The sequence below is a fragment of the Dendrobates tinctorius genome, unplaced genomic scaffold (assembly GCF_039654945.1).
Source record: "Dendrobates tinctorius isolate UK_male_01 unplaced genomic scaffold, ASM3965494v1 ptg000130l, whole genome shotgun sequence".
Lineage (NCBI taxonomy): Eukaryota > Metazoa > Chordata > Amphibia > Anura > Dendrobatidae > Dendrobates > Dendrobates tinctorius.
The window spans coordinates 2078512-2095998 of record NW_027361798.1 but is presented as its reverse complement, the minus strand read 5'-3'; the positions used below and the strand labels follow the sequence as shown (position 1 = coordinate 2095998).

The following is a 17487-nucleotide window of genomic DNA, read 5'->3' as shown; positions in this document are numbered from 1 at the left end:
AGCGCTGGCGGGTGCAACAGCTATTTTACACTTCTGGTATAGTTTGGCCCAGGCTACTTTACACCCCTGGTATAGTTTGTTCTAGGCTATTATACGCCGCACCGGTATAATTTGGACTAGGCTATTTTAAATCCCCAGTATAGTTTGGCCTAGGTATTTTACACCCCGGTAAAGTTTGGCCTAGGCTATTTTACACCCCTGGTATAGTTTGGCCTAGGTATTTTACACCCCGGTATAGTTTGGCCTAGGCTATTTTACACCCCCGGTATAGTTTGGCTGAGGCTATTTTACACCCCTGGGATAGTTTGGCCTAGGCTATTTTACACCCCAGTATAGTTTGGTCTAGGCTATTTTACACCCCTGGTATAGTTTGGCCTAGGCTATTTTACACCCCGGTATAGTTTGGCCTAGGCTATTTTACACCCCCGGTATAGTTTGGCTGAGGCTATTTTACACCCCCGGTATAGTTTGGCTGAGGCTATTTTACACCCCCGGTATAGTTTGGCTGAGGCTATTTTACACCCCTGGGATAGTTTGGCCTAGGCTATTTTGCACCCAAGTATAGTTTGGCCTAGGCTATTTTACACCCCTGGTATAGTTTGGCCTAGGCTATTTTACACCCCCGGTATAGTTTGGCCTAGGTATTTTACACCCCCTCTATAGTTTGGACCAGGCTATTTTACACCCCGGTATAGTTTGGCCTACGTATTTTACACCCCCGGTATAGTTTGGCCTAGGCAATTTCACACCCCCGGTATAGTTTGGCCTATGTATTTTACACCCCCTGTATAGTTTGGCCTAGGCTATTTTACACCCCCGGTATAGTTTGGCCTAGGTATTTTACACCTCCGGTATAGTTTGGCCCAGGTTATTTTACACCCCCGGTATAGTTTGGCCTACGTATTTTACACCCCTGGTATAATTTGGTCTAGGCTATTTTACACCCCCGGTATAGTTTGGCTGAGGCTATTTTACACCCCTGGTATAATTTGGTCTAGGCTATTTTACACCCCCGGTATAGTTTGGTCTAGGCTATCTTACGCCGCCGGTATAGTTTGGTCTAGGCTATTTTACACCCCCGGTATAGTTTGGCTGAGGCTATTTTACACCCCTGGTATAATTTGGTCTAGACTATTTTACACCCCTGGTATAGTTTGGTCTAGGCTATTTTACGCCCCCGGTATAGTTTGGCCCAGGCTATTTTACGCCCCCAGTGTAGTTTGGGCAGTTCCTAATGGTTTGTGTATCAGTGAGAGATTTCTAGTGGGTGGCATCTTTGTGTATATATACATCTTTGATCACATAATATTCCTTTCTAACATACTTCAGCTGTTCCACCTGACGATTCCTTGCAATGTGTATACACTTGTGAAGCACCACATTCGTCTTTTGCACATCTTTTCGGCAGTGGGGGTCATGAGCCGAGGTTTAGCACAGACCTTGGGGAAAAAAACAGCCTAATTTTTGTAGTGCTTTAGTTTTCTACAGTCCTGATGTTCTGTCCCCCGGGGAGAGAATATGCGAATTTCTGAAAGAAAATGTAGAAGAACAGGAAGATTTCCATTACTGTTGCACCGTACAGAGGTAGAAAAGTGTAATAATGGAAAGTACTGAAGGTGCAGTCTGTCTCCGAATGGCAAAAATGGAAACTGGCACGTTTAGGTGGCTCCTCTGCGGGAATGAAGAAACTCGTGATTCCAAAATGTTTTTTTATTAATTCTGAGGTCGAATGAGTCTAATGTGGGCATCTTTATCCCAATGAGTCTAGTGGGGACTTCTATCTACAAAGAAGCCTAATGGGGGTGTCTCTCTCCATATGAGTCTAATGGGGGTGTCTGTCTCCGTATGAGTCTAATGGGGGTGTCTAAGAGTCAGTTATAAGCGGTCATAAAGGAAGCAACCCAGGGGCAGACAAGGATGTCAGGTCTCCACCGCAGCTCCAGCCGAAAACCTCCAATGGAGGGTAGGAGCAATGAGAAAGGGAAAACGGTCTTAGGAGCGCAGGAAAAAGACTCAGATGAGAGATGGGTATAATCCACAAGGCGTTAGGATCCGTCTTCATTAGGTGGAAGTTTCACCTGATGAAGAAGGATTCTCCGTCGAAACGCCTTGAGTTTTAAACCCATCTCTTGTCTGAGTCTCTTTCCTGCGCTCCTAAGACCGTTTTCCATTTCTCATAATGGGGGTGTCTGTCTCAGTATGAGTCTAAGGGGGGAGTCTGTCTCTGTTTGAGTCTAATAGGGGTGTCTGTCTCTGTATGAGTCTAATGTGGGTGTCTGTTTCCTTTTGAGGCTCCATTATTCTCTATGCGGAGTGCGGCTCTGCGGGTGGAGGTCGGTGCTGGAGGCTCCATTATTCTCTATGTGGAGGGCGGCTCTGCGGGTGGAGGTCGGGGCTGGAGGCTCCATTATTCTCTATGTGGAGTGCGGCTCTGCGGGTGGAGGCCGGTGCTGGAGGCTCCATTATTCTCTATGTGGAGTGCGGCTCTGCGGGTGGAGGCCGGTGCTGGAGGCTCCATTATTCTCTATGTGGAGTGCGGCTCTGCGGGTGGAGGTCAGTGCTGGAGGCCCCATTATTCTCTATGTAGAGTGGGGCTCTGCGGGTGGAGGTCGGTGCTGGAGGCCCCATTATTCTCTATGTGGAGTGCGGCTCTGCGGGTGGAGGTCGGTGCTGGAGGCCCCATTATTCTCTATGTAGAGTGTGGCTCTACGATTCGTGACCCCCGTCACGTGACGAGGGGGGCCCACAGAGTCTGAACTGCCCCGGGCCCTGGCTACCCTTAATCCACCCCTGCTTTACTGTATACAGGTCCACACTATATACATACAGTATACACAGACACTGTAATGCAGGATATAGTGTGGACCTGTATATACAGTATGGTACTGTGTAGGACAGGAGCTGCAAGAAAGATACACAGACAGACACACACATGTGGGGAAGGTGACTTGACGGACGGACTTGACTGGAAGTAGGAGGGAACGGTTGGTGCACTATGGACGGAGATTGACAAGGACAGCAGGGTGATAGCTGGGACAGACAAGAGAGTGCAGTACCTAGAAATTACCACAAGATGGCAGGGGGGAGTAGTTCAGGACTCAACAGCAGCTTAGGCCTGTTTCACACTTCCGTTTTTGACCATCAGTCAAAATCCGCCGTTTTTACAGATTTTTTTTTTTTTGCGGATCCGTCAATTTTTTTGCGTCCGCCGAGATGCCTGGTGGGACAATGTAACATTTTTTGTGCTGAAGGATCCGCATTTTTATAGTGCACATGCCCGGAGGAATGATGTCGGGCAGAAATTTAACCCTGAAATCATTTCTGGTGGACAGAAAAAAATTCTCTCTCTCTCACTCTCTCTCTCTCCTTTCTTCCCGGGCAGCGGTTCCTTTAAAATTCTTCATTCGGTGGATCCGTCAAAAAAACGGATCCGGTGCCATCCGTTCGCATCAGTTAGGAACAGATCCGCTTTCCGCCTTTTTGGCGGATTTTAACTGACACAAAAAACTGAAGTGTGAAACAGACTTTAGGGCTTGAGAAATGCTTAGTCATGGGGGGCGGGGAGATATGAACCCAGGAGGGGAATTCCCGGTGAGAGAGGGGATAAATAGGATTGGTTGGGGTTCCAGAGAGGCTAGTCCCGGGAGGAGCTCAACAGAGGAGGACTCAGGACAGAAGACGGAGAACGGTAAAGAGCTCGACCAGGGGACTAACAAGAGAAGACAGTAAGGGGGTGGCCCTGACACGACGTACCGCAGGACAGACGAGGCCCCGGGAGTACTGACTGGACGATGACCTCGGACAGGTGAAGCGCTTGCGGTAGATTGGTCTAGGACAGCCCCAGTGAAAGATCCGCGAGGGACGTCATCATGACTAAAGGAAAGGTGAAAGGTACCCGGGCCTGGAAACGGAGAGCTGTAAAGGAACTGCGGTGCATGGCTAAGGTCGTCAGGAGGACGGCCAATAAACCCGGATCTGTTGCAACTGACTTCTGCCTCACTCTCGTCTATGCCGTGTCCGGTCGTGGTAAGCAGTGGACCATTCCCTAATCCGGCCCCCCTACCACACACATGCACACAGACACACACAGACGGAAATCATACCTACCACGACATTGTGAAGACATGACATGCTTAGCATGTCATTCTCCGCAAGGAGAAATGATACTTCTTGGATAACTGTGAAGACTGAACCACTTCACTCTGGATCTTCAGTGACTGGAGATCCAGAGTGAAGTCCTGCCGCGCTCTGCGGTGGAGAATCCTCTTCTCGTGCCAACATCGTGGCTCCACCTCCTTCCTCGAAGGTAGCTGAACTGAACAAACTCTCATCTGATCTTATCCGAGGGAGCGATAACCCGGCTGATACAGAAAATAAATCATTATGCAAAGACCAGCACTGATATTACCGCCACACAGTGACTATTCTGTGGTAGATACCAGTGAGGGCTGGCGTTAGGGCAAGGCAGAATAGTCAGCTGCCTAGGGCCCCCACTCCCTTGGGGGCCCCCCGTGTCCATAGCAGCAGCTCCCCCGATAATCAGTGAAGCTTCCGATGTAGAGACTGGTTGAGGACCTGTAGTGACATCACGATCATGTGACCTGCCATGTGACCGTGATGTCACCACAGGCCATGTGCTCATTGGCCAGTGCACCTGTCCTCCTGCTCGGAGCCTCTCAGGGGGATGGAGAGCTGAGACCCGGCACCTACCAACCTGAGCTGTGACATAAGTAATGCGGCGCCCACTGTGTGCGCTGCCCCTGGGGATGATGGCCCCTGGCCTGCTGTCAGCTTCTCCTGCGCTTGTCGGCAGTCACAGCACAGGAGAGGAGAGACAGGGTAAGCTGTAGATGTGCTGCTGATCAGAGCTGTGGATTCAGTAAGGAAAAACCTCTGACTCCGTCCCCTCAACATCCCTGACTCCACAGCCCCGGTCACTACTGAGCATGGACATAAAGTACAGCTCAGATTCATCTCAGCTGAAAGCCCAGATCCTCAGATCAGGAACAGAACTGACATTTATAAGACCTTGCATAACTTTCCCAAATTACTATGAAAAAATGACATCACACCCTGCACCCAATGTATTATATATAGAGTTGGGAGAATCCGAGCAGTGAAGTTCGGCATTAGTACCGAACACCTACTGTTTGGGCACGGACACTGAACACGGACTTCTCCAGGAAGTCCGTGTTACTGTCCAGGCTGAGAAACACTGATGACTGATCTGCTGCGAGCGCAGCATCAGTGACCGGTGGTGATATCATTGATGATACCTCCGGTCACTGAGGCTGTGCTCGCAGCAGATCAGTCACCAGTGGTTCTCAGCCTGGATAGTCGCATCTTGGCACCGTCCAGGTTGAAAACTATCAATCCACCCAGACATGGATTGCGGAGTGAGACAGAACGACGGACAGGTGAGGGACATTATTGCTTTTTAATTTTAGTTTTATTACAGGAGAACGAGGGCTTTGGTGGAATTAAGCATTACGGGAGTATAACTGTGTTTGTTATTTTTAAGTAATAATGGAAAACTGTGTTTAGTCTTATTTCTAATAAAGGACTTTATTGTTTCTGTGTCTTTATTTACCATACAACTATAGGATTAGTAATGGATGGGTGTCTTATACATGCTTCTCCATTACTAAGCTGTGGGTTTGATGTCACCTGACAATACAAAGGTGACATCAACCCCACAAGTGTGAAACCCACTTGCCACCACTACAGGGCAAGTGGGAAGAGCCAGATATTGCTCCAGAATTGGTGCATCTAATAGATGTGCCCTTTCTGGGAAACTGCAGGCTGCTATTTATAGGCTGGGGAGGCCAATATCCGCTCCTTATGAGCCCAAGAATACCAGCCCCCAGCTGTCTGCTTTAGCAAGGCTGGTTGTCAAAATTGGGGGGACCCCATGCCGTTTTTTACAATCATTTAAATAATTAAAAAAAAACAGCATGGGGACCCCTCTATTCTTGATAACCAGCCTTGTTGAAACTGACAGCTGATGGTTGCAACCCACAGCTGTGAGTTTTGCCTGGCTGGTTATGAAAAATAGGAGAGAACCCACGTGGTTTTTTTTTAATTATTTATTTACAGCGCAGGAGCAGCATATGAATACTCCAGTCCGCCACTCCTGCGCTCACTGTTATTAGAGGTAAACTTTAGACCTCCGATCACAGCTGAGCGCTCACGCTGTCTTTTGACAGCGTGGTAACCGCGGCTCTCTCTCCGGCGGGGAGGATTTCACTGCCGTACAGAAGAGATGTTCGCCGCACAATCATGGACATGACACTGTGGCAAACACTGGATGTTCAGGCCCCCCATTCAAGTGAATGGGGTCCTGGTTTGGATTCAGATACTATTCTGGTACCCAAACCCGGTCACTACTGAGCTTGGACATAAAGTGCAGCACAGAATCATCTCAGCTGGAAGCCCAGATCCTCAGATCAGGAACAGAACGGACATTTATATTCCATTCATAACTATCCCAAACTCTTCTGAAAACATTTATATCTCATCCTGCACCCATTGTGTTATATACTGGATTTAAGGCTATGTGCACACACTGCGGATTCTGCTGCAGATCCGCTACAGAACCGCAAGCAATGTACAGTATAATGTGAATCAATGGGTTTTAAATCCACAGCATGTCAATTCTTTGTGCGGATTTCACAGTGGTTTGATACCTGCTCCATTGTCCAGGTGTCAAACCGCAGGGGAAAACCGCAGGCAAATCCGCAGATAAACTGCAGGTCACTTTACCTGCAAATCCGCAGGGCAATCCGCACTGTGTGCACTCACCCTAAGGAGTTGGAGTCCGTCCATTTGATATGGACTCCGACTCGACAGCCCTTCTGCTGATAACATGATACTGTATGGGGACAGATTGATCTAATAGTGATTGTTCTGGCCCCACCATTGTTCCTCAGCCAGTGTAAAGAGGCCGGGAAACAAGTGTGGTAATGGCCCAGATTGGGGGGTAGTCCACTGCTTACCGCGACCAGACGACACAGACACCAGGCGGAGGCAGATTTTGGTTGCAACAGGTCTGAGTTTATTGGCCGTCCTCCTGGTGACCGTAGCCATACACAGCAGCTCCTTTACAGCTCTCCGTATTCAGGCCTGGGCACCTTCATCTTCCTTCAGTCGTAGTGATGTTCCTCGGGGATCTTTCATTGGGGCTGCCCTAGGCCTATCTACTGCCAGCGCTTCACCAGTCCGACGTTGTCGTCCAATCGGTACCCCCAGGGCCTCATCTGTCCTGCGGTTCTTTGTGTCAGGACTGTCTGACTGTCTCTTCCTATCAGTCCCCTGGTTGAGCTCTCCACCGTTGTCATTTCTCCGTACTGATTCTTCTCCTCCCGGGGCTAGAACCCTCTGGAACCCTGTCCTGTCCTATTTATCCCCTTCCTCGGGAATTTCCCTCCTGGGTTCCTGTCTCCCCGCCCCCATGACTAAGCGATTTCTAAAGCCCTAAGCTGCTGTCAAGTCCTGAACTACACTCCCCCTGCCATCTTGTGGTCAAATCTAGGTACTGCACTCCTTTTCCATCTTCCCCAGCTGTTTCCCTTCTGTCATTGCCAATATCCGTCTATAGTGCACAAACCGTCCCTTCTTCCTTCAGTCAAGTCCGTCCGTCAAGTCACCGTCCCCACACAAGTGTTGATCGACTTCAGTATTGTCGATCACACTCATTGAGCGGCCTGAACTCAGCGCATGTAACTACAACCGAAATGCTTCTGTGTGATGTGCAATATGTTAGCATTTGGGGCCCCATTTTAAAGTTTTGCCTGGGGCCCCACTTTGCCTAAATCCGTCCCTGATACCAGTATACCAGTCCTGGTGACCAGGTATTATAATTCAGCACAGTTATAGGTGGTGACTTACCGCCGACGTTCTTTCTGATGGAGTAGTTCATTTTCCCTTCTCCATCTGGCCCAGACCGACATGACTTCTACCAATCACGTCTCGTCTGCAGAGATTATAGCAGGGACATCTGGCTTCTCACATTTCCAGCCCTGTCCCCATCAATCCCCAACCTGCACGAACCCCTGATCCTGATACCCCAATACTGAGCCACTGCTGCACAGTGAGATGAGGTCTTTACACCGCTCTGCCCCTGCAAGAGACTTGTTCAGTGCATCATTCTGCTGTTCTGATGATTTCTGGCCTAAAGTGACCTGTGTCCTACAGAGTGGAGGGCGATACTACAGGGGGGCCGTGCACTTGGGCTACCATGACGTTTTACTCTATTGGGCTGACATTGATACAGTTAAAGGGAATCTGTCACCCATTTTTAGTGATATCATGTAAAGATATCACCTAATTGTTCGTCCTTTTTTATCTTGGTGGAGATTTATGGAAATCGCCACGGTCCGGTCCGATGGGCGTGGCTTATTCGCCTTTCCCCCCCCTCCTCGGCTTGCTGAACATAATCTTCATCTGTGAATATCACAGATGCCATAGTTTTCCGCGCTTGCACATTGTAAAGGCCTCCGGCGCCTGCGCAGTATGCTTTGCCCAACTGTGGGCGAAGCATATAATCTGTTCTGCTCATGCGCTGGTATTTTTCAGCGTGGTCTATGCCCGGAAGTCTTCACATGCAGGACACACTTCCGGGGCATAGACTGCGCTGGAAAATACCAGCAAAGTTGGGCAAAGCCTACTGCGCAGGCGCCGGAGGCCTTTTCAGTGCGCAAGCGTGGAAAACAACGTTATCTGTGATATTCACAGATGAAGATTACATTCAGCAAGCCGAGGAGGGGGGAAGGCGAATAAGCCACGCCCATCGGACCGGACCGCGGCGATTTCCATTCATCTCCACCACGATAAAAAAGGTATTTATGTATCAAAGGTGCGGGGTCGGGGTGAATCAAAAGCCCGAATAGAATCCTTATGGGACGCCCAATTGGGTGATATCTTTACATGATATCACTAAAAATGGGCGACAGATTCCCTTTAAGAGTGGTGGTTGCCTCAAGTGAGGGTTCCACGGAAACTACCTCCTCTGTCCTTCCCCATCTCCCAGTAGCTATGCTACCGCATGGCATCCCTTACCCTGGATTATTAAGTCCGTTACCATTCACCACCGTGGACCATCAGATAGGTTACCATTCATAACCCTGGATCAGCTGGGACCTTACCATCAACTACTCCAGACCACCTTGGAACCAACAATTCCCTGCCCTCTTATCTGGAACATCAAAGACTTTACCACCAACCCCTCCATTGCATGAGATCATTATAGACCACCATTGTCTGGCAGCTTTGGGGTATAAACATTTGGGTAAAACAGCCATGTAGATGTACAGATCTGTAGATTCATCTCATGAGAGACATTGGCTAAAAATACCAGTGGTTCTCTACAAACCCGGATGGCAGTGTCTCCCACGTGCCGGGGCATTCATTATGTGATGTGACTTCTTAATGGCTCCATCTTTGTAATAGCATCAATGGGGCGACCAATTTTATAAAAGACCCCTGTTCGACAATTTGCATTGAGGCTCCTGAGCTTCGTGTTACGCCATTGGGCTTCCATGGAGGCCACAATGGATCTGATCCTCTGTTCCTCTGTGAGCCCCCGGTAGAGGAGCGGAGCCAGAGTAGGTATCAGATTTACGGGACTGCGCCATTGTCTTCCTGTCCCTGCCATGTGGTCACAGTCACCTGCAGCCAAGAGATGGGAGCGCAGATTACATTATATCCCGGCTGACAATGGACAGAGGCGCGAGACCGGCGTGGGGGACGTTATTTGTACAGAAGAGGAAGAATGAGCCGGGATAAATCTCATGGAGGACGGAGATGTAATAACTCTCTAAGTGCCGCCAAGCATGCGATTAACCCCATCATTGCCATTAAGAATACATTCATACAGTAGACGGTAAGGCCATGTTCACACAGAGTTTTACAGGGGGCCAAAAACTATGAGAAGCAGCAACGGCTTCAGGAAACTGCAGCTTTGGGGACTTTTGTAGGAGTTCTTCTTGTTCTTCCGAGGTCTCTTTGCTTTTTTTGCTTGTTCAGCGCCTAATCTGGAGAAGTTTCCTTAATGAATTGCTTCCAGGAATGAACAGACATCTTATTTCCTCCAGTTTTTCAAAACCTCTTCAGGAAAAAAAAAAATAGATGCTCTAAAATCTTCTCATATGAAAAGCAAAGTGGATTTGTCATAGAAATGAATCGGAAGAGTTTTCCAAGAGTTTGAGGAATAACTCAAAATACCCCTCAAAAATGCTCAGTGTGTACAGAGCTCTTGGATCTGTCCACACTGAGGTTATGGAGAAGCTTTTTTGATGCGGATCCTCCTCAAAAATTAAAAAAAAAAAAAACTGCTTTATGTGCAAATCCACATTTCAATTCTTCCCTCCTCAGCAGCTCAGGACCCTGATTTACCTTCTGCTATGCTTTATACTGTAGCGCTGCTCACTCAGACTGGCTGCTGTGTATGAGGGCAGGATTAGTAACAAAACCTGTAAGACAATCGGTCATCGCTGCACCTAGAGAAGGCTCGGTAATGATGGCACGACCTTCCTATATCTCAGGAGTTTCTCATGGTGTGCGATAAGGCCATGATCACACTGCACAGATTTGCCCAGAAATGCCAGAAAGAGTGCTAAGAAAGAGATAAAATGGGAATTGAAAATATATGCTACCCCCCCCCCAAAAAAAAAAAAAAAACAGCTCAGAAAACAACCAAAAAACACTATAAAAAGACTCCGGGTTACAAATCTCCAGAGAAAATGAGATTCCTGAAGCGTCTTCTTCTTTAAAAACATGTTTCTAATGGCAGGAAAAAGACAGTGTGAACACAGCCCAAAGCTTTGTCCTCAGGACGATGAGAGGAGATTTTATACAAGAAAGTTTCCATTCACTGACAACGAACATAGATTTGAGCTGCAATTGACATGTAAAGGGGGACGGGACTTGGTGATAATTTTTTTTTTCAAATTTTTGCTGCAGCTTTTTATTATTTTACGCGACTTTTTCGCCAATTCTAAAAAGTGTGTGTAACATGGACGAGGTTAGCCGTGCAACTAAGGTGCAAGCAGGATTTATCATATGTGACTGCAAATTCACTCCAATCCGGAAGGAAACGGGAAGATCAGCGCTCAACACAAAAGCTGCTCCAAATCGATCAGCCATCGAGCGGCACCATGATAAACATGGAGCAAACTGCAGCAACTAGAAAATATGGCTGCACAAGACCCCCATAATGAATCCCCTCTTTTTTCTTTTAGTGTCACACAAACATCTGTTTGTTGTCAGTGAATGAGGACAGTCCTGCTTCCATTCAAGGGAAGCAAACGCAGCAGGAGGATCTGCTCCTGGCAAGAAACTAGAATGAGACATAAACCAGGAGCAGTCAATATGTAACTTACACGGTGATGAAACTTTATTTACATAAAACTGAGAAACAATCAGACATAAATCCTTCATATTCATCAAGTAGAAATGCACAGAAGTGAGATGACATGTGGGAAGAAGATGAGAGAAGACGTGAGAAGAAGAGGAGAGAAGGCATGGGAAGAAGAGGAGAGAAGACGTGAGAAGTAGAGGAGGGAAGACGTGAGAAGAAGAGGAGAGAAGACGTGAGAAGAAGAGGAGAGAAGACGTGAGAAGAAGAGGAGAGAAGACGTGAGAAGAAGAGGAGAGAAGACGAGAGAAGAAGAGGAGAGAAGACGAGAGAAGAAGAGGAGAGAAGACGTGAGAAGAAGAGGAGAGAAGACGTGAGAAGAAGAAGAGAGAAGACGTGAGAAGAAGAAGTGAGAAGAAGAGGAGAAAAGACGTGAGAAGAAGAGGAGAGAAGACGTGAGAAGAAGAGGAGAGAAGACGTGAGAAGAAGAGGAGATAGGACGTGAGAAGAAGAGGCGAGAAGACATGAGAAGAAGAGGCAAGAAGATGTGAGAAGAAGAAGTGAGAAGAAGAGGAGAGAAGACGTGAGAAAAAGAGGAAACGTGAGAAGAAGAGGAGAGAGGACGTGAGAAGAAGATGAGAGAAGATGTGAGAAGAAGAGGAGGGAAGACATGGGAAGAAGAGGAGAGAATATGTGAGAAGAAGAGGAGGGAAGACATGGGAAGAAGAGGAGAGAATACGTGAGAAGAAGAGGAGAGAATACGTGAGAAGAAGAAGAGCGCGGACGTGAGAAGAAGAGGAAACGTGAGAAGAGGAGAGAGGACGTGAGAAGAAGAGGAGAGAATATGTGAGAAGAAGAGGAGCGAGGACGTGAGAAGAAGAGGAGAATGACATGCGAAGAAGAGGAGAGAAGACGTGAGAAGAAGAGGAGAGAAGACGTGAGATGAAGAGGAGAGAAGATGCGAGAAGAAGAGAAGATGTGGGAAGAGAAGTAGAGAAGACGTGAGAATAAGAGGAAAGAAGATGTGAGAAGAGGAGTGAGGCCGTGAGAAGAGGAGAGAAGATGTCAGAAGAAGAGGAGAGAAGATGTGGAAAGAAGAGGAAAGAAAATGTGAGAAAAAGAGGAGAAAAGACATGCGAAGAAAAGGAAAGAAGATGTGAGAAGAAGAGGAAAGAAGATGTGAGAGAACTGAGAAGAAGACTAGAGAAAATGTGGGAAGATGAGTAGAGAAACCGTGAAAAGAGGAGAGAAGATTTGAGAAGAAGAGGAGAGAGGAGATTAGATGAAGGGGAGACAAGATGTGAGAAGAAGTGGAGAAAAGACGTAGAAAGAAGAGAGAAGACGTGTGAAGAATAGGAGAGAAGACGTGAGAAGAGGAGAGAAGACGTGAGAAGAAGAGGAGAGAAGATGTGAGAAGAGGAGAGAAGACGTGAGAAGAGGAGAGAAGATGTGGGAAGAAGAGGAGAGAAGACGTGAGAAGAAGAGGAGAGAAAACATGGGAAGAAGAGAAGAGAAGATGTGGGAAGAAGAGGAGAGAAGACTTGAGAAGATGAGAGAGAACATGAGAAGAAGAGGAGTGAGTCCGTGAGAAGAAGAGGAGAGAAGACGTTGTTACAGAACCCCCCAGCACACAGAATAGAAGATGTATGCCCTTAATGCAGCAACCGACTGGCTGCGACCCCCTGGGCAGAGGGAAACAAGATATCCCACTTCTGACCTCCCCCACCTTTGTAATCCCACAGCTATTGTAATGTACCTCTGGCATCTTAATTGGAGCCTGTTATCTACTGGCACGACATACATTGATTGTCCTGCCCTCTGTATGTATATATATATTCTTAGATCGATAAGTAAAATGTTGTCACACTGGAAATACTGGAGAAGCAGTGATCTTTTATATGTTCCCATGTTACAAAGCCTTGTGAACCAGCGTCCTTCATTCAGAAGTGAGGAAAAGCAGAGTGGACCTCCTGAGAAACGGGGTGGTAATGTAAGAGGTATTACAGCACAGAAGACCCCGTTACACTGGTGGCAGACAGCGGGATATGATACCCCGTCTATAGGAGTAAAGGACTGAATGGAAAACAACTACCACAAGTTAAAGAGGAATACGTTAAAAGACCTGGTGGAAGCTTGAGGATTAATCGCCAGCAACAAAACAAAAGCGGATTTGATAGCAGCCATCATGGAACACGACAGTGCAGCGCCCCCCAATGTGAATGTGGAAGAGACTGAATTCCAGAAGGAGGTAAAGAGCAGACTGGCATTCTATGGCCCAAACCCTGCAGTAGAGATCGTACGAGAGGTGATGGCTGATGTGCGTACTGATCTGAAGGAAAAGATGGCAGAGCGGACCAGGATAGAGCTAGCCAAGATGGAAATGGCAGAGCGGACCAAAGTAGAGCTAGCCAAGATAGAGCTAGCCAAGATGGAGATGGCAGAGCGGAGAGAGGAGAGTCAGTGAGCAGGGGGAGCTCTGGCCTCCGCACAGGTACCGTCAGCAGTAAGCCACAAAAAAATCCAGTATAATGCCTTCCGACAGTTGGGGGAGGCAGAGGAAGACATTGATGGCTTTCTGCAGGACTTTGAGAGGCAGTGTGCCTTTCATCAAGTGAAGCCGGAGGATTGGGTTCAGGTTCTGGCCAGCAAGCTGACAGGCCGGGCAGCGGACGCCTATCGCACAGTACCTGATGAGAACTGTATGGACTATGAGCGGGTCAAAGAAGTGATCTTGGCCCGGTATGCGCTGACACCAGAGGCATACCGCCAAAAGTTCCGCGGACTTATAAAACAGGTAACAGATACCCACACTGAATGGGCCTGTAAACTACAGCGGTCACTGCTACAGTGGGTACAAGGGAGCCAAGCAACCACTAAGGAGGACGTCTTGTTAGAGCGATTCTTTACTGGACTAAACCCCGAGACACAAGAATGGCTTTGGGACAGACGGCCAATGACTCTTGAGGAGGCCGCTTGTCTGGCTGATGAACATCATGATGCCAGGATGTCTCAGTTGTCAGGATCAAAGACTGTCACTAGGGGCCCTCCCATGGGTCTGGAGGCCCCTAAACTACAGAAGATTGTCGGGGGACCAGCTAAAACCCCTGCTTACCAGAGTCCCCCTGGGGTGCGATGCTACACCTGCCATCAGCTGGGCCACCTGCAAAGGACAATGTCCCAACCGGACTCAGCGTACCCAGTGGCCAAAGGCGGGAACGGCTACCGTCAACTGGGCCGCTGTACACTACTACCAAGGCGAAGCTGACCCAGCATTGGGGGCGATGACTAATCCAAGGATGCAAGAGATGGAGGGAGTGCTGCATGAAGTAGACCCCATGCAGGTAGCCCGGGCAGATAATCGACAACAGCATCGACAGGCGGTGTGGGTTAATGGGAAATGTATGCAGGGACTAAGAGATTCCGGAGCAACTTTGACCATTGTGAAGCCTCATCTCATCCGGGACCAAGAGAAGACGGACCGGACAGTGGCAGTCCGTGTAGCAGGGGGAGCCATACATCAACTGCCCACTGCCAGGAATCACCTGAACTGGGGAGTGGGGGATGGCCTTGTTGAGGTCGGCCTGATGGAGGATTTGCCTGCGGACGTCTTGCTGGGGGGTTCTGTAACAGACGTGAGAAGAGAAGTCGTGGACAGAAGAGGAGAGGATCAAAGAATGGTAGAGTTTGAAAGGACGTCCTGGGTCATCTGGTCCAACCCCTTGAAGAGGTGAGAATAAGAGGAGAGAAGATGTGGGAAGAAAAGGAGAGAAGACGTGAGAAGAAGAGGAGCGAAGACGTGGAAAGAAAAGAATGGTGGGCACTGATCTGATTAAGGAAAGTGCCACTGACTGGGTGTGCCTTTCCTACCCTCCCCTTACCCCTGATTGGTTCGGGCATGACAGCTGCCCTTCCATGATTTAATGAGGTGGGATTTAAGTATGGGGAGCCAATTGGGATAAAGAAGGGATTAGCACAGCCCCTTCCTATGTATATAAAATCCTGGGATTTTAGCAGCCCTTCCTCTTCCTCCATTCACTGCGGTCCTGGAAGTGCTTTTTTAGCACTGTCTGGCAGGAAGATGGCAGACCCTCTGATGGAGGCCCTGCGAGCTCGGGTTATGCAGGAAGGTGAGCCCTGGTTTCGGACATTGGTGGAGGGGATCAGCGCTCACCTGTCCTCGGCGGTTATGCCCCCTGGCGCGGTTCCAGCGGCGGTCGCCCCGGCCGCCGCCGCTGTGGCTCAGTGTGTGCAGCCGGCGGCGGGGGGGCAGGGAGGAGGCAGGCGGTCTGAGCGCCGAACCCGCCCTCCTCTGCGTCTTCGGGAGGCCTCGCCGTTGCCTGCCGGGGTTCGTGGGCGGCGCGCGGTGAGGCGGAAGTCGCCGCCCCCTCATTTCCGGTCGGGCGCCGATGCACGTGGGGCGGCGGCGGCATTACAGGAAGCAGCGCCGCGGTCCCCAGCAGCAGCACGCCGCAGTGCCAGCGTGCGCGCGTCAAGGACAGCGTCTACAGAGGCGGGTATAGGGAGGGAGGTGTGGGGTCAGCACAGCGCGGGGCTGCAGGTCGCAGCGGCGGGGCCCATTATGGGGAGCAGGAATAGTACCTCCTCCGCCGGGTCGGCGGAGGAGGCGAGGCATGAACAGGCCACGGTGGCTGTGGGGGGGGTACAGGGCCAAGCCACAGCTTTGCAGCAGCCGGTATCAAGCCCTGCTCAGCCGCCCTTGATTCCGCCCGTTAGTGTCACTAGTGGTAGCGTAAATACAGGGGCAACTGGGGCTTCTTATAATGCTGCCCAGTCTTCGGCGGCCCATGCCCCGAACGTTATGGATGCGGACGGGGTTACAGAGGTCCATGCAGGGGTAAGGGGTTCCCCAGGCAGGAGGGAGGACAGGCGTAGGCGCCGGAGATCCTCGTCCTCTTATTCGTCGTCCCCACAGTCGCGGCGGGAGCGTCGCACTTCTCGGAGGAATAGGAAGAGGTCCCAGCGGTCGGGGCGCAGGGAAACTTCTCGTGGTCGTCATCATCATCGGTCCTCGAGGCGTGGCTCCCCATCTTCGGTTTCGGAGGTGTCCAGCACGTCTGCGAGTCCTGAACATGGCCAGGGCCCTCCTCCTGGTCATCGGGAGTCGAGGGCACGGTCAAGGACTTTCAGCCTGGTCGAGGTGGCCGTGCCTCCCAGGGCTTCAAGTCGTAGCACTTTCAGCCAGGAGAGGTGTCCAGGAGCCGGAGTACCTCCATCGATGGGAGTCCCTCCTCCATCAGCGGACGCGGGTGAGTGTTCCCTTCTGGGACTAAAAAGTGCGGATAATGCTGTGGTTCTTTCAGCTCTGAAGGCGTTGCTTGGGCAATTGCCCTTAACATCCGATGTTGTACAAAACAAGGCAAAAGTTGATACCGCGCCAGCGGGAGTATATAAAGATACCATGTTTTGTGGGGTGAGTGCGCTTGGGTCGCACATCGACGAGGAAACTAAAACAAAAATTTGGAATAATGGTTTTATAGATATTTGGTCGCTAATTTCTGTGGATCAACATACGGTGGATAAAGAGAGGAGAACGTTTGAGAGATTTACGGATAAAGGGCGCCAGAAGGTGGCGAAAACGATGGACAATTGGTTGCAGGCGTTTGCAGTGCTGGGTTGCATTATGGGTCAGAAGCATCCGGCTTTTTATTTACCAAGATTTGATTTACAACTCTTATAAGGCTCATGGTGGATCGGCATGGTGGCGGTATGACGAAGAATTCCGGAGGAGATTGGCTCTCCATCCAGATATTGGTTGGGGGGTGAAAGCGACCGAGGTTTGGTTAAGGTTGATGATGACACAAAGGCCATCTCCCTTTCCATCAGCGGCTGCTGGACAAAGCGCAACAGGTTCCAGTTCAGTGGTCGTGTGTAGACCCGGTGCCTGTTGGTTGTTCAATGAAGGGCACTGCAGATTCTACGGCCTTTGTAAGTTTAAGCACGAATGTTCGGCATGTGGCGGTTCCCATCCAGCATGTAAATGTTCGCGGCAAGCAGGAAAGTTGCCCATTAAGCTGCAGCAAACTGATAGGAAGGACGCCGGTGAGCGTAGTCGAGATGGGACCGTGGTTAGACCGTTATCCTAATAAAGAAGCGGCTGGTCAGCTGCGTTTTGG

The 17487-nt window shown here is 49.5% G+C and overlaps 1 protein-coding gene across 1 annotated transcript in view; it reads left to right on the top strand.

Annotated features, from left to right (window-relative positions):
• The first annotated feature begins 12800 nt into the window (after window positions 1-12800).
• The window catches only part of LOC141047972 (uncharacterized), a 36074-nt gene continuing 31387 nt past the window's right edge, over window positions 12801-17487 (top strand). Inside the window, exon 1 of the mRNA XM_073543346.1 lies at window positions 12801-12937. Coding sequence (XP_073399447.1) covers window positions 12801-12937 — 137 coding nt within the window. The remainder of the gene's footprint in view (window positions 12938-17487) is intronic.